General features: G+C 36.3%; 4 protein-coding genes across 7 annotated transcripts; 2 read left to right on the top strand and 2 right to left on the bottom strand.

Moving 5' to 3' along the window:
- The first annotated feature begins 35 nt into the window (after positions 1 to 35).
- Positions 36 to 3,506, top strand: LOC105974784 (Zim17-type zinc finger protein). Of its 2 annotated transcripts, none has more exons than XM_012999937.2 (5): positions 36 to 773; positions 872 to 998; positions 1,426 to 1,554; positions 2,195 to 2,638; positions 2,723 to 3,506. In XM_012999937.2, exons 1-4 carry the CDS (start codon positions 613 to 615, stop codon positions 2,300 to 2,302), a joined length of 525 nt encoding a protein of 174 aa, XP_012855391.2. In that variant the 5' UTR covers positions 36 to 612; the 3' UTR covers positions 2,303 to 2,638; positions 2,723 to 3,506. The 2 variants fall into 2 exon arrangements, with proteins under 2 accessions (XP_012855391.2, XP_012855389.2); XM_012999935.2 differs by having other exon boundaries at positions 481 to 773; positions 869 to 998.
- AGP19 (arabinogalactan protein 19) lies at positions 2,369 to 3,236 on the bottom strand. 2 transcript variants are annotated; one of them, XM_088818468.1, is made up of 3 exons: positions 3,101 to 3,236; positions 2,697 to 3,064; positions 2,369 to 2,617 (listed from the first exon to the last, which is right to left on the bottom strand). In XM_088818468.1, exons 1-3 carry the CDS (start codon positions 3,234 to 3,236, stop codon positions 2,516 to 2,518), a joined length of 606 nt encoding a protein of 201 aa, XP_088674594.1. In that variant the 3' UTR covers positions 2,369 to 2,515. The 2 variants fall into 2 exon arrangements, with proteins under 2 accessions (XP_088674594.1, XP_012855388.2); XM_012999934.2 differs by having other exon boundaries at positions 2,697 to 3,236.
- Positions 3,507 to 3,913: 407 nt separating the features above from the next.
- Positions 3,914 to 8,501, bottom strand: TADA (tRNA arginine adenosine deaminase). Its single transcript, XM_012999820.2, has 4 exons — positions 5,027 to 8,501; positions 4,857 to 4,944; positions 4,480 to 4,607; positions 3,914 to 4,395 (listed from the first exon to the last, which is right to left on the bottom strand). Exons 1-4 carry the CDS (start codon positions 8,341 to 8,343, stop codon positions 4,098 to 4,100), a joined length of 3,831 nt encoding a protein of 1,276 aa, XP_012855274.2. The 5' UTR covers positions 8,344 to 8,501; the 3' UTR covers positions 3,914 to 4,097.
- Positions 8,502 to 12,871: 4,370 nt separating this feature from the next.
- Positions 12,872 to 20,109, top strand: LOC105974650 (putative phospholipid-transporting ATPase 9). 2 transcript variants are annotated; one of them, XM_088818464.1, is made up of 11 exons: positions 13,729 to 14,112; positions 14,224 to 14,306; positions 15,452 to 16,863; positions 16,944 to 17,220; positions 17,298 to 17,386; positions 17,463 to 17,571; positions 17,665 to 17,868; positions 17,977 to 18,102; positions 18,231 to 18,329; positions 18,509 to 18,700; positions 19,155 to 20,109. In XM_088818464.1, the coding sequence occupies exons 1-11, from the start codon at positions 13,887 to 13,889 to the stop codon at positions 19,788 to 19,790; spliced, it is 3,453 nt and encodes a 1,150-aa protein (XP_088674590.1). In that variant the 5' UTR covers positions 13,729 to 13,886; the 3' UTR covers positions 19,791 to 20,109. The 2 variants fall into 2 exon arrangements, with proteins under 2 accessions (XP_012855220.2, XP_088674590.1); XM_012999766.2 differs by having other exon boundaries at positions 12,872 to 14,306.
- Positions 20,110 to 20,186: the final 77 nt, after the last annotated feature.

The following is a 20,186-nucleotide window of genomic DNA, read 5'->3' as shown; positions in this document are numbered from 1 at the left end:
TGTTGGCTTTATTAACATATATGTATTTTTCCTTTGTCTGGTAATTATATTGCAACCTGGTTAATTTTTTTTTTGATTGATTTATTTATTTATTTTTTAACATATATAACCTGTAGATGTATATTCGTTTTTCAATAAAATAAAGAAGTCACTAAACTTACTCTACAACTAAATAAACTAAAATCTGTTGAAACATATAAAATAATTAAAAATTAGTGAGAAATTAATATGCTCAAATAAACTACAGATTTTATGTAAAAAACAAAGATAAAATAATAGTTAAAATTATATTGTTTTCTAGTCCCAAAATAATCTTAATTTTCAATTTTATCCCCAAATGTGTTTAAAATTGAACTTTTGGCATGTATTTTGTTCACTCTGTATAACAATGGGGACTAAAAGTGGAATCAGGTAAACTATGAGGAGCGAAAAGTATAATTCTCCCATTTTTACAATAATAGAATTTTAGTGATTAAATTTTTTAATATTTGATACTCTCACGCCAACCTATCAGGATATAGGAATCCAAGAGTTCAGTGCAGAAGCTTGGAACGAAAAGAAGAAGACGACGCCGTTTTATAGCTCTGCTCAATTTTCTCTTGCTGTAGAAAAATGAATGCAATCAACAGCTGCAGAATTCTCGGCTTCGATTATTCTCTCTGCTCTACGGCCAGCGCCCACGTCAAAATCAAATCCCCAATTTCTTCTCTTCCATGTTCGCAGCTCTTCAGACCTAATTTTGTCTCCACTTGTAAACCCTTTTCGCCACCCAGGTATCTCTATATTTCAATTCGCATTCTCTTAATATGTGTAGGTCTTAGTTGAATTTGTTGTGTGTTTTTTTGTTAATTGTATTAACTCTTGTTAGCAGGTTGAGGATTTCTTACAGAAGTAATGAGGCGCCGAAGCAATGTCTTAGGGTTTCTAGGATTTCATGTCTGCTGGAAGATAGTATTGAACAACACCCAGAAACAGAGCAGCCCTCTTCTTCCAACAATGTATATTTTTCACTCTAATCTTGGTTTTTTATTTGAACTAGAATCGTCAGTAAATTCCCCGTACATATGCTCGTTTGACATCACGGTTGTTGTTTTATTATTCACGGTTATTTTTTTAGAATATGCCTGGCTTGTTAATCGTGAATTTTAATCTGTAAGTGCATTAACTAACAAAAAAACTACGGGATGCATTTTATCAACGAACTGTATAGATGGATCGTAAGATTTTTTAATTACGGAGGAACTTGTATCTGTGTACGAAATTTCATAGGGTTAGTTGCTTGAGTTCTTTTTACTATGTTTACGGTCTTGGCATAATTAGTTAACTTATGAAGTGCGTGCGTTTTTTACCTTTTAAATAAGTACTATCTTAATGCCTTATATTTTTTTGTGATCGGCTTTTTCTCGTTGGTTTTCTTGCTTCCAGGAAGTTGCTATTGATCTTAAGCTCCCGAGAAGAAGTTTGTTAGTAACATTTACGTGTGATTCTTGTGGGGCCCGGTCTCAAAGGCTAATAAATAGATTAGCTTACGAGCGTGGTCTGGTTTACGTACAGGTAATTATTGACTGCTCTATTCATTTTACTCTTCTTCCTATATTTGCCTTACTTGTGTGCTCATAAATATGTTCATCTGTGATCTGTTCTGTAATGCTTTGATACCAATCAGTGTTCCTAGATTCTTCACAAGTGTCTCCCACAAAAAAATCAGTTTGTCGTTTAACGATGTCGTGTTTTTTTTACCTCCATTTTTGCCAGTGCCTATCTGTACATGCAATTCTCTCGACCGCTCAGTAGAAACCACAGATCTTTCATCCTTTTTTCGTATTTGCTGAGAATCTAAGATGTAGATTTCATGGATTCATTAATCAACCCCCGATACTGCATACTTAAAGATTTCACTGTTTATGACTCTAATGAACTTAAAAATTATATTTCATATTCATTATAATTAGGTATGCAGTATCGGGGGTTGGCTTCCTAACCACGTGAATCAGTCTTGTGGGACTAATACTTTACATTTTCGATCTCATGATATAAAATATTTCTCAATGTATCATGAATATGTTGTACTGGATGCTTAGATAAGCCTTCTGATTTCAAATATTTATGCTCTATTTTTTCATTTTTCTTCGTCTTCCTCTCGTGCAGTAAATTTATCCTATCTTCCATAAACTGACTATATTCTATTCAACAGTGTTCGGGATGTTCTCAGTACCACAAGCTAGTTGACAATCTTGGACTTGTGGTAGAGTACAACTTGCACGAGGAAGTTGATTCGGATGCAACTACAAATGAAGTCTAGAGACAATTTAGAATCAATATACGATCATTGTTTGTTCAACGAAAATATCTATGTAGGACTAGGATGTACGACAAATAAAACAATTTTATATAATTTTTTTGCAGTGATAATACAAATTTGGAGGTAAAGAATGAATATCGAATGTTTAAAAAAATGCAGTCATGCTCTGATCCTCTTCTGTATGCCGTACACATTTTCTCCATTGTAGAGAAGTTACAAAGAGAAGCTAGTGATGGACAAAAACGTAGCTAAGGCCAATCCAGCTGTCACCTGCATTCTAATTCTTCCACTCCGATCAAGTGATGCAGCTCCATTCTGCGATTGATTGAATAGCGTGTAATAAGTTAACTATTATGTATTAAAAGAAAGAAAAAAGACAATTTCAGTTTCTTACCAAGTTAATGGTTGGTGAAGGTGCAGGGGCTGTTGTTTCACCGGTATCTTGAGCTTTAGGTGGTGCAGGTGGGCTTTGAATAGTCGGTGCAGGTGCTGGTGCGTGGTGGTGTTTGTGCTTGGTCTTCCGTTTCTTGTGTTTACCCGGCGCTGGTGCCGGAGCGGGCACTGGTGTGGGTCCCACAGGTGCTGGTGCAGGTGCAGGAACCACAGGGGCAGGTGCTTGTGGAGGCGGCGCAGATGGTGGTAGGGCCGGTGGAGAAACGGGCGGCGATGGAGGCGGCAATGGTGGTGGCTGGGCTGGACTTTCGATTGGTGGGCTGATGGTTGGGCTTGAAAGCGGTGGAGGTGTTGTGGGGCTGAGTGATGGTGGTGCGGCCGCGATAGGTGGTGCCGCCGAGGTAGGTGGTGCCGCCGTGGTAGTTGGTGGAGCTATGAACGGTATACTAGAAGGTGCAGCCGCTGGAGATAGTTGTGCATTGACGGCAAGTAACGAAATGCAGAGGCAAGAAAGGCAAGCCCATGTTCGTAAAGTTGCCATTGTTTTGCAGAGGGTTTGAAATGATCAAGAACTTGCACCAGTATTTATAACTCTAAAGTAAGCTTTCTTTTTCCTTTCGAAGTTTGGTGACACGTCATAAGGGCAAAATTGTAATTTTCATATCAATTTCATTCTGATTAGTATTAAACCGGCCATGTGTTGCTGTCATTGGTGTTGTAATGTTTAGTGCAATATGATATTAAATTAAGACCAAATCATTCCTAAACAGCCAATTTATCATTTTTATTAGTGTCACATTGTTTTCATATATATTATTCTTATTCTTTGGTGATTGATTAATAAATGTAATGACTTTTTCTAAACTTCCTTTGGAGTAAAGGAAATGCATTTCTTTGCTAGCTATAGACATGCAAGCAAGGTTGATAGAGAGTTGAGTTGTGGAGACAATAAAAAATAGACATGTTTTATTGGCCAATAATAATTTTCTCGAATCAGATTGTACAAGTCTCAGACAAGATCCGGAGGTGTTTTAAAGACTAAACTACCCTCTCAAATTTTAATATGTTTCAGTTTCATCCCTCAAGCTATATTTTTTTTAATATATTATCAACCCATTTTGACCACCACCACCCACCTCCTCCGGCCGCCGCCAGTAATTGGGGATAAGGGATTGGGAATTGAAAATCAGAAACTGAAATTAGGAAAGTGATACACGGTTTCCAATAAAGCTCGGATAACGGCTAAAAAAACCCGAATCTGGTGTCGAATCTTGATCAATAAAACAGAAATCCATTAAATTACCTCTCTAGAATTCACTATCAAGAATATGATTACAATCAAAGATGATTTTTTTCAGTGAAGAAGAGAGTGGGAAATGCATTTTTCCTGTAATTATAGCTTTTACACGCAGAATATGTGGAAGGCATTGTGCATCTTCATCAAGAATTTGGAGGGACGGTGGTGTGTGATTGGAAGGCACGAAGGAGGTGTCGACGAAGTAGTGGAAGACGAAGAAGACGGAATCTCGGGTTTCTTTTCTTTCTTTCTCCTCCGTTTAAAGAATTGCTGCATTGCCTCTGCACATTCGTTCGACAAAACTCCTCGCCTTATAATTATCTTAGGGTGGAATGGATGTACCGGAGCAGCTGGTTTGTCACTTTGTTCGGAGCTGCTTCCTTCACCACCACCCGGAAATAGCCTGCAAATTGTGATTTATGTTTGTTAATCATTTTACGACATGAGTTAGATTAAGCCAAGTTTTTTTTTTTTTTTTATGGCTTACCTAATCCAGCTGCCGTCAGCTCCGAGAAGCTTGTTAGGAGCTCCCCATACAACAGTGTCTATTCTAGCTTGAAGTATTGCTCCAGCACACATTGGACACGGTTCGAGCGTCACATAGAGCGTTGTTTCCTGTATATGAAAATATTTCAGTGATTGATTTCTTTTTTTAATACAGAAAACGGGATTCTTTTCATTCTCTCACTCCAGACGGGAACGACAACGTACAATTCCTAACTAGACGAGTCGTGGAACAAATAGAATCTGAAAATATGCACTTCGACTATATCCCATTTTCCAATTAAATCCAGGCGATTGTTTACCAAGACACCCTCACAACCAGATAAATCATGTAAATTGTAACAGAGACGAAGATATTACCGAAAGCCTCCATGATTTGAGCGCGTTTGAAGCTTCCCTTATGCATATAATCTCTGCATGTGCAGTTGAGTCACGCAGCTCTTCTACCCTGAAATATTCATGGTAATGAATATGTAACAACTAACTCTCGTTAATAAGGAAAATATTACAAAAATACCACTACTGCTTACAGATTGTAGCCACGGGCAATTATCTCTCCGTTGTGCACTAAAACAGCCCCCACCGGCACCTCCCACATGTCGGCAGCTTTTTGTGCTTCCAAAAGTGCTTCTCTCATAAACGTTTCGTCAAATTTTCGCTGCTCTGCTTCAATCGTATACGCTTCTTCCCATTCATCGAACCTATCTTTCACGACTTGGTCTTTTCGCAGAAGTTTCCTTCGTTTCAGTTCCCCCTCATTAACTGACGACGGTTCTGATTGGTCCACCTGTCCAGTATTTAACGGCTCACTCACGCCACTGCCAGGTGCATTCGCTTCTACACCTTCTGAAACCACTCGCACAGCTGGCGATCTTCGCATCCTCAATGCAGGTATAGGAACCGACGAACCAATTATTACAGCCGAAGAGGTGTCAGTAAAACCACCGTCAGAAATATCTCCACCATGGAATGATTGTGAACCTCTTTCTGGAGCAACCGAGGGTGATGGTTCATTTGAAGTTGATGAGGTGGAACCCTCTTTGACAATAGATTCGGCGGGTTTTTTTTCTTCTCGATAGCTGCCAGATGAACCTTGTGTAATACTCCTCCCTTCCCTTTCTTCGGTTCCCTCTTCATATTGCTCTGCTTCTTGACCAGAAAACCAAGTTCCACTACTCGTGGATTGATTGGGCGAACTTCTCTCACCCGTTTTTCTCCCCGAGCTGTGACTTTCCGAACGCGGGGACCACCTCAAACGAACAATATCCGCGAACACGTTCCATAACGACCTTCCAGTTCTCTTCACAATGGCATTGCCAACTTCACTTGTATTATCCTGGACTTTTACCTTCGAGGTATCCTGCACAGATGGTTCGTTTACAGTCCACATTTCATCTGCGGGCCCCTTTGCTCCAGACAGCTGTCCATCACCACTTAAGGTGGGCTCCTTCGATTGTGTTATCTCCTCATGCACGGACTTAGTTTCGGAAGTTTTCTTCTCCCTTTGGATTTCGGAACTCGAAACCTCGTTCCTTACATGGTCAACAAACTGGTCAACATACTGTGCCGAGGACTTCTCCAATCGAGCAGCAGAATCAATCCCATCTTTATGTGAGACGAACTCTGAAGGCTGTCCTTGAGAACTACTGCTTCCAGCCCCACCAGATACTCCATGATGAAACTCAAAAGATCCCTCGAGATTAGAATCAAACTGTAAACTTCCATCAGTAGTAACAATCTCATCTTCCGACCTTAGAGATAACGGACCTGTTTCTGGTAAATAAGACGGAGTTCTCACTGGTGTATCCGATTTAGTATTATTTGTGTCCTCTATATAAATTGCACCAGAATTTTCAGATTGAGTGACTGATATTTTGGTCGATTTATCAGATTCATTTATCGAATGATCTTTCTTGATAATTTTGGCATGTCTCTGGGAGCGTCTCACGTCGGATTCTAAAGATGATCCATAAGCTAACTTGGCTCTCTCTTCTCGTGTAATAAGTTTATCCGATTCCGTCTTTAAACTCGACTTACCATCTTTTTTGCTCAATTGTTGGGAGCTGCTCGACTCTACGAGGCCACTTACTTGACCATATTGTTGTTGAAGCTTTGCAGCACCATTAATTGAACTAAGAACACCGGACGAGTAGTCTTCCTTTTTAACACTGGTTTCAAACGTTTGCTGAGAAACGGAAGTCTTTGTAACATCAATTTCTTGAATTTCCGATATTTCAGAAATCTTGCGAGAATTTCTCCGATATTCTTCCTCTCTATTAGTTCTAAGCCCAGCTGCTACTTTCTGTTCTCCAACTCTTTGCTGACTTGAATTTTCAACTTTAGCAGAAATCTCGTTTTTGCCAACGTATACTTTTTGAGAGCCGTAAGAAGCTCTAAAATCGTCACTTCGGGCATCTTGCGTTTCCACATGTTGTTTATACTTCATTCTTGTTTCAGACCGCCTCGAAACATCATCGTCTGTTTGTCTGAGCTCTTGTTTTCTCTCTTCATCAAATTTTACCTTTGTGTCATCATGGCTCACATAATGATCAGAAAACTTCTCATAATTATTTTTACGTTCCGACGAAATATTTGATTCCTTCCTCGAGTTTTCTTTTCTAGCCTCCATCTCTTCCACCGATACATCGTTAAAGCTCTTCTCCGATTTCTTTCTATGATCAGACTCAACAACACTCGATCCACCATAGAATTCTTTTTCTGTGTTTTTCTTCGTCAAACTAGCCCCAAACTCTTCTCTATAATGCTCATGCCTTTTATCCTCTTCCCTAGAATCCCGGTAAACTATCTCATTTCTTTTCGAGTTACTTTTACGAACATTCAACGAGTTCTCATTCTCAATCTCGTTCTCACTGTCAACATCACCAGTCGAAGACAAAGAGTAGTACGAAGAGCAACTCGATCCATCTCTCCTCACCTTCTGCCTCTGCTCCTCTCTCCTCAACAAATCTTCTCTCTCTTCCGTTCTCGAACTCACCTTCCTATTCTCTTTTCTCGACGTAGATTCCCTCTCTTCCTTCTCCTCAAACTTTCGGTTCGTTTTTCTCAACAAAGCCTCCCTCCCTTCTTTTTCTCTCGCCATTCGATTCTTCGAAGCAATCTTAAGCTGCTCCCGTAACACCACTTCTTTATTTTCTTCCCTCAATAGAGCTTCATTCTCTACTCTCCTCCGAATAATCTCCTCTCTCCTATTATCCTTCTTCCTCGACCTAATCACCGATCCACACTCACACCTAAGCTCACTCTCCAAGGCATCATCAATCTCAACAACTCTATTCTTCTTCTTACTCCCACCATTCTCTCTCTTCTCCACCAACGGTTTCTTCACAAATCGTCTAGTTTCCTTACTCACACGAAAACACTCCTCCTCGTCGAAATCCTCCGTAAGCAAACTAAGTACAGCCTCAGCCTCATCAAAACCCCCAAAATCACTCCTCTCCTCGTACACCAAACGCTTCACCATTCCCCCTTTTCTCACACCCACACTTTTATCCCTAAAGTTGCAAACTTTATCACAATAACAACTTCTATCAACATCGCGAAGCGGCAATCGGGCATAATTGCACCGATCGAAACCACCCGGAATCAATTTTCTGTACGGCGACCACTGAATTAAAGAGGATTGCCTCAATCCGTACAAATTGAAGCAATAGGTTTGGGGTAAGGGAGATTTGTACATTGGGTAAGAACAGCACGAACAACACGGTGCCGATGATGAATAGGGTAACGGATTTCTTTCGATCGAGCAATAAGAGTATTCATTTGTTGAAAATGGAAGTGATTCTCTTCTTCTTAGTGAGAATTTTGAAGTTACACAAGTGTTGAGCATAGCTCAGATTCACACACACAAACACACACACACTGAGGAGAGATAATGCGTAAAGGAAGGAGTGATTGTTTACCTTTGAGATATAATAAATGAGAAGAAATGGGAAGATTTGTTCGCTGATTCTTGTTCTTCTGGATGTAGGTTGCTATTTTCCGATTATGAAATGTTATTTACGCTCACAAAATTGCTATTTGCGGTTTATAACAAAATCCCCAAAACTTTTAAAAATATCCAAAAACCCCCCAAAACTGCAAATAGCAAAAAGAAAAAAATCGAAAATTCGAAATCAAGCTTGAAGAAGGGTTGGGCTTCGATTTTTTGATGTAATTTCGACTTTTTTATGTGTAATATGCATTGGGTATGTCGATTACGGAACCAATTTCATGTTAAAAAGCCCTACAAATCAATTTGTAGGGATTTTTTTTTTCGCAAAAAAATGTTCGAACGCCCAAGATGGGCGCCCAAGGCGTTTACGAACACCCCGGCGTTCGTGCCCATCTTGGGCGTTCAATTAAAAAAAAAAAAAAAAAACGTATTTTTTTTGCACTGGACGCCCAACTCGGGCGCCCAAATGCAGCTTGCACGCCCAATTTGGGCGTGCACTGCATGAATGGGTGCCCAAGTTGGGCTTTTACGCGTTTTGGGGGGTTTTTGGATTTTTTTGGAAAGTTTTGAGGTTTTAGAGAGATAAAGTGTTTTTTTTGGGGATTTTGTTATAAACTGCAAATAGCAATTTTCAAACCCGCAAATAGCAATTTTCATCTCTTAGAGTAAACTACGGCAAACCCCCTAAGGTAAGACTAAATTATGAAAATTACCATCTTGTTTGGGTAATTATAATCACACTTCAACCATGTATTGGCTTATACTTTCACCCTTACCGTGTCAATTTTACCTCCTAAATGGTTGAGGGGTGTAATTGTAAATTGTAATCACCCAAACAATAACGTTTTTTTAGTAATTTAACCTTACCTCAGGTGGTGGCCATAATTTGCCATTGTCTTATCTCAAGCCAATAATTTGTAATCATATATATATATATATATATATATATATATATATATATATATATATATATATATATATATATATATATATATATATATTTTTTTTTTTTTTTCAATTTTTACGAAATTTCTGATTTTTGTCGATTTTGATCCTACAGAATGTAATTTTGAAATAATATTTTTTATTCCAAAATATGGTATTCGATTTTTTCTTTAGAATATAAATATATGAAATTTTGATTTATTTCGAAATTTAAATTTCCAATTTTCTAGAAATTTATGGATCAAAATCGATAATTCAAGAATTATTAAATTATTTACAAGAAATTGATAATTCCTGAAATTGGGCACAATGATTAGAAATTTCGTTTAATAATGATTCTCAATTACAATGATCTTATGCATGTAAAGAAATCTTTTGAAAAACAAGGAGCGAACAATAATAAATAAGTTACTAATAGTGGTTAGCGCATGTAAATACTTCTATATAAATTTCTTTAAATAAGAATTTTATGAGAGGTGTTTGGTTTTACCACGTGTCATGAATTTGGTTAGATCCAATGTCACATCTTGGTATGCTATTCATCTAATTATTTTTTCACAATTATTGTGTTAAATTCAAATTGAATTTTAACTTTCGTAGATAGATATAAGCATATTTTATGGAGATTATTTGTCATATTGTGTTTTTATGTACCGAAAGTATGCGATTTATTGTCATTCTAAGTTTTTCCAATTTTATTTGGTCGATTTAATTTATAAGCGAAATGTTATCATGTTAAATACTACTCTACGCTAGTGATACTTGATTTAATCATACGGTTGAGAGTGATTCAATGAATGTTCTAAGTACATTCTATGCCAAATTCAGTACATAGAGATTTCTAAGGATTTCATAGAAATATTGACAACGTGGTGACATCTTTATACATATTTCTACAATATTCATATCTACAAAAGTTGTCTATTTTGAATTTTGTCTTTTGGATTAGTTTTTTTTGGTCCGGTGGAATTTTTTTAACCTAAATATTGTAAATTTTATTCAAAATAGACTAACAGAATTCTTTTATAATACGAAAGTAAAAAATACTATATATATTTTCTCGACAAACAACTTCTCTATTCAAAGTACTATATTTTATAACATGGGCATTTTGACAATTCTCGACGACAGGATAAATTTATATATATATATATATATATATATATATATATATATATATATATATATATATATATATATATATATATATATATATATATATATATATATATATATATATATATAAACAATTATCTAAATATTGATCTTTTATCATTTTGTAAAATATTATCATTATTTGCACTTTTGTAATTAATTTAAATTTACAACGAATAGGAAAACTTAATGAAAATATCAACTTTTGTAAAACAAAAAAAATTGACTTCTAGTATTTCAAATTAAAATTAGACTTTGATTGCATTTTCTTAACAAATCAACGATATTTCTATTTACTAAGGTGACATATTAATTAATGGGAAATCAATTATGTCACGTGGGCCTCTATAGTTGCATGGATATGCTAAAGAATATGATTATATTTCGATTAAGAAATTGAATAAAATGGGCCTAGAAAAAGATCTTAAACCAACTCTCATAAAATAAAACTTGTCTTTTTTACTTTATTGGATGGATTTTTGGCACTTTGTTTTTTGGGATATTCTTTTACTTACTATTATAGCCTAAAATTGTGTCACTCTCCAACTAAACAATTAGTCCCGTTTGCCTTGCTACCTAATCCAAGATTCAATTGAGGATTTTCCACGTGTCATTTATTTCTTTTCTGGACGCGTTTGATTCGGGAGATTAACCATAATTAATTAAATAATTGAACTTTATTTGATGTTTAGAATCTCAAATAATTCACCGGGTCGACCCGTTAATACCATGTTGTATTCACTTAGTGAACCTTTATTGAGTGTAGCATATAAATAATCTCCATATATAAATACAAATTTGATTAACATAATTGTTTTAAGACATTCTTTTGACTTTTGGTGTAACATATATCTGATTGTTTGACACGCAATAGAGATTATATTGTGCTCCATAAATAGATACAGCAAGTGACAGATAACCAAACACATTTTTATTTTATTTTTCTATTTTTTTTTCAGTTGAATAAATTAAAAAGTAATTTGAAAAGCAAGTTCGTCCCAATTAATTAATTTGATATATGAAGGAAAATTGTAATAATGCAGTCGAACGTAATTTGCCATCCTCCTTGAAATACAAATGTGTATTTATTGATAAATATACATATAATATTAATATATCCACCAAATTGCTAAAAATAAGTATTTAAATTCTATTATATTATTATTACTAAGGATGTGCGAATACATTAAATAAACAAAACACATCTAGTAAAGGATGATCTTACAGTTGAAATAAATGAATTTGCGATAATTAATTCAAGATCGAATCTCATGGTCAACGGTTGCTAAATCGAACTTATCACACATGATTAATATAGTTTAATTACGTCTTTCGTATAATTTATAAGCTATTATACGATATTATAAATTTACTCAATGCAGTTATATAGAAACATGATCAATTTGTGACCCCCCAAAGTCAACTTTTGCACCACATGGACTTTATTAATAGTATGGTTATACATATATATCTGTCATGAATACTTTGGTTACACCTATGTTTGAATTTGGAAACATACTTTATTTTTATTTAAAAAAATGAGTTTTACAAGTTACATCAATCATTTAAATTCATTCGGTGATCTAGACTAGCTATTGAATATAATAATTAATAAATCAAAATTAAAATTATATTTTCTGTTTTATTACTTATATTTATAAATTTTTATAACGAAGCAAAATAGTAGGTCTACATTAATTATATGTTTTAAATGTATGAAACAAATAGGTTGACATTAAATCTCTTGGATTTTTTTTTTCTGGCCCTATCAAATTAAATTCTTTTTATTTTTTTACCTAGTGGTGAAAATATTAATTAACTCAAGCTACTGCAGCAGTGACATTTTTACTGCTTATGAGATCTTACACTTGATGAAATACACTGTATGGTTTTTAAACCGTAAATCTACGTACCCATTTTTACGGACCAATCGCACAAAATGGCACATTTTAAACACTAGCAATAAACTGGTCCGAAGTCGAACCAATGGCCAAACCGAGATCGATTGGTCGGATTTGACAACATTATAATATATAGCTACAATTTTTTTAGTGATTTAAACTTTCGGGTTTCTGGTTTTCGGGTTCGATTTCGGGTCAAATAATATGATTAGGCTAATTAGCTCTCAAACTCAATATGAATGAGTCAAAAGATGATACCACTAATAGGGGATCTATGCTAGTAATTTTCTAGTGTATGTTTTTTTTCTTGGTTTATTTTGTGTGGTGGGGGGGGGGGGGGGGGGGGGTTTGGTACTTGGTAAGGTGACATTTAATCATGCAGTTGGAAACTATAGAATAGCAAATTGACTGTATATAGTTATGTCATCACATGCGTTGCAAAGCCTCCCTCCGCCACGTACGGCGGCGCGTGGCCTCAATTCTAACCCCTTCCTCACGTCAAATTGTACACCCTAATTTCTTCAACTAACCAATCACTTTCAATAATATACAGGAGAGTGATCCCCCAATTATTCCCATAATTAAATAATTTTATTTTTTTCACAAAAGAATCAATTTTTTCTTTCCCCCAATCAGTAGTTTAATCGAACAAGCACTGACGTGCATGTAATAATATATTATTATACAATTTTTTTTTTCCCCTCTGTGTTTTTCTTTTTGTCCTCTGTGGAGCTGGCTTTTTGACAGAGAGAGAGAGGAGAGAGAGAGGACCAACCAGAAACAGGAAAAATAACTTAAATGAGAGAGAAAGCATTCTTGGAATGTTTCCCGCGAAAAATTCCCAATCTTTTTGGATCTTTTTCCCCCATTTCTCCCTCCTTCAATTTTTTTTTTCTTATGCCATTGGAAAAAGATCAAATTTTTTGGATAATTCCTACAGACCCTCTTATTTAAATTCAGAGGGCATTGTAAAGATTGAATCTTTTTGAGATTTTAAGGTTGACTAAGCCAACTAGAATCTCTGGGCTGCTGTGTTTCTTACACCCATTTTTGTGTGTGTGTGTGTGTGTATAAATATATGTAAACCCTTTTGTATGTATAACTCCTCTTTCTTTAATTTGAGCCTCTGCTGATATATTTGGTGAAATTCTTCTGTGTATCAATTTTTATTTCTATAATAATTCTTTTGACAACTGGGGGTTGGTACAAAATTCTTGGGGTTAGTTTTTGTCTGAGAAATATATATATATATATATATATATATATATATTTGTTTATTACAAGGTGGTTTGGGTGTAAGTAAACCCCTCTGATTCCCTTCTAGGTATTTGAGTATTCAAAGAGAGAGAGAGAGAAGCCCAAGAACAGATATCCTTATTAAATCTTCTGGGCATTTTTTATTTATTTTTTAATTTTTTGCTTTTGGAGATTTTAAGGATGAAAAATACTGGGAGAAAGAAGAAGTTCAGTTTCAGCAAGATCTACTCATTCAAACGTGGGAAAGGACAATCATCATCGTCGTCGAAAGACGAACAGTCACAGATTGGGGGGCCTGGTTTTTCAAGAATTGTTGTCTGCAATAAGGGAGCAGGAGAGGAAGAAGAAAATGGTAGTAGTGTTGGGTATTATGCGACAAATTATGTTAGGACAACAAAGTACACAGGTGCAACTTTCTTGCCGAAATCTCTGTTTGAGCAGTTTAGGAGGGTGGCTAATTTCTTCTTTCTGGTGACTGGTGTTCTTTCTTTCACTGCCCTTGCACCTTATTCTGCAGTCAGTGCTATCGTGCCTCTCGTTTTCGTTATCGGTGCTACCATGGTTAAGGAAGGTATCGAAGATTGGCGTCGTAAACAACAGGTAGTTTACTTTCCACATTGGGTATTCGGTTTTTTTTTCTTTTTCCGGTTGTGTGTTAATGTTCTTGACAGTTGAAAATTTTCCAAGAAAATCGGGATGTTCGACTGTATACGTGTTTTCGTATCTTTATATGATGTTTATGACATTGATATTCAGTTTTTTTTTTTTGGTTGTGTATTAATGTTCTTGACAGTTGAAATTTTTTCAAGAAAATTGGGATGTTTGAATGTTTGCTTTTATTTTTTATTTTTTATATACGAGTTCTCGTATCTTTATATGATGTTTATGACATTGATATTCAGTGTTTTTTTTTTTGGTTGTGTATAGTGTTCTTGACAGTTGAAAAACTTCCAAGGAAATCGGGATGTTCGACTGTTTGCTTTAATTTTTTTATACGAGTTTTCGAGTCTTTATACGATGTTTATGACGTTGATATTCAGTTTTTTTTTTTTGGTTGTGTATTGATGTTCTTGACAGTTGAAATTTTTCAAGAAAATCGGAATGTTCGACTGTTGGCTTTAACTTTTTTTGTAATACGAGTTTTCATATCTTTATACGATGTTCATGACATTGATATTCAGTTTTTTTTTTGGTTGTGTATTAGTGTTCTTGACAGTTGAAATTTTTTCAAGAAAATCGGGATGTTCGACTGTTTGCTTTAATTTTTTTTTTATACGAGTTTTCGTGTCTTTATACGATGTTTATGACATTGATATTCATTTTTTTTTGGTTGTGTATTGATGTTCTTGACAGTTGAAATGTTTTCAAGAAAATCGGAATGTTCGACTGGTGGCTTTAATTTTTTTTGTAATACGAGTTTTCGTATCTTTATATGATGTTTATGACATTGATATTCATTTTTTTTTTTGGTAGTGTATTAATAATGTTCTTGACAGCTGAAAAAATCGAAGAAAATCGAGTTTTTAACTGTTTGCTTCGCTTGTTTTTCCATACTTGCGTATTGGGTTTTAATATGTTGAAAACCACTTTAATGAAGTAGTTTTTTTGCGGTTTCTAATTCGTTTTCGTTAGGATTACAGTAAATATCCGCCATAAAAGAAAAATAATTTTTTTTTTACACGGACAAGAAAGTTCGTACGTTCTGGTTGATATATGATAATGATGTTTGCACATACAACATTTAGGACATTGAGGTCAACAACAGAAAAGTCAAAGTGCACGAAGGTTCCGGAAAGTTCAGCCAAACCGAATGGAAAAATCTGAAAGTGGGAAACATTGTCAAAGTGGAAAAAGACGAATTCTTTCCGGCAGATTTGATTCTACTTTCCTCAAGCTACGAAAACGCAGTCTGCTACGTTGAGACGATGAATCTCGACGGCGAAACGAATCTGAAACTCAAACAAGCCTTAGAAGTGACATCATCCTTAAACGAGGAAGACCTAAAAGATTTCCGAGCCACAATCAAATGCGAAGATCCAAACGCAAATCTTTACAGTTTCGTCGGCACTATGGAATTCGAAGAGCAACAACACCCTCTCTCTCCTCAACAGCTTCTCCTTCGAGACTCAAAATTAAGAAACACCGATCATATTTACGGGGCAGTTATTTTCACGGGCCACGACACAAAGGTTATCCAAAACTCGACCGAACCTCCCTCGAAGAGAAGCAAGATCGAGAAGAAAATGGATAAAATCGTCTACTTATTATTCGGCGTTCTGTTTTTGATGGCTTTTGTGGGGTCCGTTTATTTCGGCGTCGTGACGAAAAACGACTCGGGCAGAAGGTGGTACCTAAGGCCAGACGATGCTAACGTATTTTTCGATCCGAAACGAGCCACGTTTGCTGCCGTGTTTCATTTCCTGACAGCGTTGTTACTATACAGCTATTTAATCCCGATTTCTTTATACGTTTCGATTGAAATAGTCAAAGTGTTGCAGAGCATTTTCATCAACCAAGATGTTAATATGTACTACGAAGAAACCGACAAGCCAGCTCGTACAAGGACCTCGAATCTGAACGAGGAATTAGGACAGGTGGACACGATTCTTTCGGACAAGACAGGCACTTTGACTTGTAATTCAATGGAGTTCATCAAGTGCTCAATAGCCGGCATTGCTTACGGCTACGGTGTGACTGAAGTCGAAAAGACTATGGCGAAGAGAAAAGGGTCTCCGTATAACAGTTCTCAGATTCGATCCACGATCAAAGGGTTCAATTTCGACGACGAGAGAATCATGAACGGGAATTGGGTTAACGGGCCCCGCTCAGATGTTGTAGAGAAATTCTTTCGATTGCTTGCGATCTGTCATACAGCAATTCCAGATATTGATGAAAATACGGGGAAAGTTACGTACGAAGCTGAGTCACCGGACGAGGCTGCGTTTGTTATTGCCGCTAAAGAGTTCGGTTTTGAGTTCTTTAAAAGGACGCAGACGAGTGTTCATGTGAATGAGTTGTGCCCCGTTATCGGAGAGAGTGTAAAAAGGTCGTACAAACTGTTGAATATTATAGAATTTAATAGTTCAAGAAAAAGAATGTCGGTTATAGTACGGGACGAGGAAGGAAATCTACTATTGCTCTGCAAAGGTGCCGACAGGTTGGTAAAAATTCGATTATTAGTTTATTATGGAAAAAATCGATATATTTTAATGTCACTGTTATGGCTCGATTTTGCAGTGTGATGTTTGAGAGATTGGCTGAAAATGGAAGAGAATACGAAAACGAAACGAGAGAACATGTCAACGAGTATGCTGATGCAGGATTGAGGACTTTGATTCTTGCTTATCGAAAACTCGGTGAACAAGAGTATAATTTGTTCGAAGAAAAGTTTCTGGAGGCCAAGAATTCGGTCAGTGTCGACCGTGGGGCTCACATAGACGAAGTGACTGAAGAAATAGAGAAAGATTTGATTCTTCTCGGTGCAACTGCCGTTGAAGACAAGCTCCAACAAGGGGTGAGTTTATTAAGACATTATTAAAATTTTGTCTGAATTTAATAAAATTCTGATTTTTTTTTAAGTTTGGGCTACAGGTGCCTGAATGCATAGACAAGCTTGCTCAAGCAGGGATAAAAATATGGGTTTTGACTGGCGATAAGATGGAAACCGCCATTAATATCGGGTAATTAAATATAATCTCATTATCCCGATTTCTTGAAAATTTAATCCGACACGAAAAAATGGATCAATCTCTGCAGATATGCATGTAGCTTGCTCAGACAAGGAATGAAACAAATAACTATTACATTGGACAAACCAGAGATCGCAGCTCTGGAAAAAACGGGAGATAACGACGTAATTGCCAAGGTAAATTGATTTCCGGTGGAATGAAAAATGTGCGAAATGCGGATAAAAAGTAAGACCCTAATAGCGAAATGGGTTTGTTTCGATTTTAATCAGGCTTCAAAGCAAAGTGTTGTTAGGCAGATTACTGAAGGGAAGAATCAAGTCGATGATTTGAACTCTGAGGCTCTTGCTTTGATTATCGACGGGAAATCACTTGCGTATGCATTAGACGAAGACGTAAAAAAATTGTTCCTTGAACTTGCAATCGGCTGTGCATCTGTAATATGTTGCCGCTCGTCTCCAAAACAGAAGGCATTGGTATAGTTTTTTTTTTGTTTTTTTTTTTTATTTTTTATTTATTTTTAATGTCGTACGAGTGGCCTGTTTTACTGTTACCATAACTAAAATTGCTAAGAAACCAAACAGGTCACAAGACTTGTCAAAGAAGGAACAAAGAAGATCACTCTGGCGATAGGCGATGGAGCCAACGATGTCGGAATGCTTCAAGAAGCAGATATTGGAATCGGAATCAGTGGTGTCGAAGGAATGCAGGTGACGAAAAAGATCGTTTTTTTTTTTTTTTTTTTTTTGTTTCAGATTTTCATGATTTGAGTGAGAATTTCGTAATCTTGTATAATTTTTCCTTCTTTTTTTTTTTTTTGCGATTTTTTTATTATCAGGCTGTAATGTCGAGTGATATAGCGATTGCCCAGTTCCGATTCTTGGAGCGGTTGCTTCTGGTGCATGGACATTGGTGCTATAGAAGAATCTCTTCAATGGTACTAATTTGTTACTTATGATACAACTTGTATATATATATATATATATATATATATATATATATATATATATATATATATATATATATATATATATATATATATATATATATATATATATATATATATATATATATATATACACTTTATATAAAAACTTAAAAATAATTTTGGTGCAGATTTGCTACTTTTTCTATAAGAATGTCACCTTCAGCTTCACGGTGTTCTTATACGAGGCAGCCGCATCGTTTTCCGGACAACCTGCGTATAATGACTGGTTTTTGTCCCTTTACAACGTTTTCTTCACTTCATTACCCGTGATTGCTATGGGGGTCTTCGACCAAGATGTCTCCGCTACATATTGTCTAAAGGTTTGCTTTTTTTTTTTTATTTGAAAAATTAATTCGAGTTTGAATAGGTTGTAAATGCCGTCTGAAATTTATTCGTTCCGTTCCGACTTTGAAACTCAAAACACCAAAACTATAGTCCTTTAAGTTTGACTTTTTAATCCAACTTGAATCAGTTAGATTGGATGTCAGGTGAAAGAGAGTTATGCATGAATGAGCAGTGGCTACAACTTTAATTTAGACAATACTTCATTCATGCATAACTCTCTCACCCGACATCTGATTTAACCGATTCATATTTTATTAGAAAGCCGACTGAAAGGGCTACAAATTTGGTGCTTTGAGTTTTGCAAAATTCAAACTAAATAAAAAATGGTCAAAACCACATTTAACTAAAATCGAAACGACATTTAACACCGATCCATATATTGTTTCTGATTCTTTGGCTAAACTTTCTTACAACATGGGATCGGAGCAGTTCCCTTTACTATACCAAGAAGGCATGCAAAACGTCCTATTCAGCTGGCGGCGTATAATTGGCTGGATGCTCAACGGTGTATGCAGCGCAGTCATAATCTTCTTCCTCTGCGTAAAGACACTAAGCCCGCAAGGGTTCAACAAACAAGGCAAGATCGCAGAGTACCAAATCCTCGGAGCAACAATGTACACGTGCGTCGTCTGGGTAGTAAACTGCCAGATGGCGCTAGCGATCAGCTACTTCACGCTTATCCAGCACGTCTTCATATGGGGCGGAGTGGCCGCATGGTATCTCTTCCTATTGGCCTACGGGGCAATGCCCCCCAAGATATCCACAACGGGGTATAAGGTTTTCGTGGAAACCCTAGCACCGACCCCGTTTTTCTATCTAGTGACGGTTTTCGTTGTAGTTTCGGCGCTTGTGCCTTATTTTGCGTACAAGGCCGTTCAGATGAGATTCTTTCCGATGTACCATGGCATGATCCAGTGGATAAGGTACGAGGGTAAAATCGAGGATCCGGGGTACTGCGAAATTGTGAGGCAAAGGTCTATCAGACCGACAACTGTCGGTTTGACTGCTCGTTCTTTGGCAAGAACAAGCCCTTTGAAAGATAATAAAAATCAGAGAAGTAGATAACATCCTCCGTCCCCTCCGGGCCCTGTTTTCAAGAAACGGGCTTTTTTTTTTAAATGTAGATAAAATTCTGGCTGTACATGATATTGGTGGCGGTGGCGGTGGTTCGTTTCGTTTGTCAAGTACAAACCTAGGAGTCTGCATATAAGTGTATAGATTTTGATTGTATCGTATGTTGTACAAACTATGTATCGGTTTGGCGGCATTAGTTTGTACATTTCTTTCGATCTTTGTACCTTGTACAATACGGCATCTCGAGAATATTACACAAGTGAGATAAATTGTATGTTGTGATTCTGATATAAAGATCAATTTTTTTTTTCTGGACAACAATTTGTTTGAATAACAGAAAAACAGCATCAGAATAAGTCAAACAAACATATAACACACAGTGATTAG

The sequence above is a fragment of the Erythranthe guttata genome, chromosome 5, assembly GCF_056151865.1.
Source record: "Erythranthe guttata isolate IM_541 chromosome 5, IM_541, whole genome shotgun sequence".
NCBI classification, from domain to species: domain Eukaryota; kingdom Viridiplantae; phylum Streptophyta; class Magnoliopsida; order Lamiales; family Phrymaceae; genus Erythranthe; species Erythranthe guttata.
The sequence above is the reverse complement of the archived record's forward strand: the minus strand, read 5'-3'. Positions and strand labels throughout refer to the sequence as shown.

What these genes read in the sequence shown, in the direction of transcription:
- LOC105974784 (XM_012999935.2), top strand. Translation starts at nt 613, where the DNA reads ATGAATGCAATCAACAGCTGCAGAATTCTCGGCTTCGATTATTCTCTC. An exon ending in AAACCCTTTTCGCCACCCAG is followed by an intron (nt 774 to 868) that starts GTATCTCTATAT and finishes AACTCTTGTTAG; the next exon opens with CAGGTTGAGGATTTCTTACA. An exon ending in AGCCCTCTTCTTCCAACAAT is followed by an intron (nt 999 to 1,425) that starts GTATATTTTTCA and finishes TCTTGCTTCCAG; the next exon opens with GAAGTTGCTATTGATCTTAA.
- AGP19 (XM_012999934.2), bottom strand. Translation starts at nt 3,236, where the DNA reads ATGGCAACTTTACGAACATGGGCTTGCCTTTCTTGCCTCTGCATTTCG. An exon ending in CTTCACCAACCATTAACTTG is followed by an intron (nt 2,618 to 2,696) that starts GTAAGAAACTGA and finishes AATCAATCGCAG; the next exon opens with AATGGAGCTGCATCACTTGA.
- TADA (XM_012999820.2), bottom strand. Translation starts at nt 8,343, where the DNA reads ATGCTCAACACTTGTGTAACTTCAAAATTCTCACTAAGAAGAAGAGAA. An exon ending in TCAAATCATGGAGGCTTTCG is followed by an intron (nt 4,608 to 4,856) that starts GTAATATCTTCG and finishes TTTCATATACAG; the next exon opens with GAAACAACGCTCTATGTGAC. An exon ending in GCTGACGGCAGCTGGATTAG is followed by an intron (nt 4,396 to 4,479) that starts GTAAGCCATAAA and finishes CACAATTTGCAG; the next exon opens with GCTATTTCCGGGTGGTGGTG.
- LOC105974650 (XM_012999766.2), top strand. Translation starts at nt 13,887, where the DNA reads ATGAAAAATACTGGGAGAAAGAAGAAGTTCAGTTTCAGCAAGATCTAC. An exon ending in ATTGGCGTCGTAAACAACAG is followed by an intron (nt 14,307 to 15,451) that starts GTAGTTTACTTT and finishes TACAACATTTAG; the next exon opens with GACATTGAGGTCAACAACAG. An exon ending in CCGCTACATATTGTCTAAAG is followed by an intron (nt 18,701 to 19,154) that starts GTTTGCTTTTTT and finishes GGATCGGAGCAG; the next exon opens with TTCCCTTTACTATACCAAGA.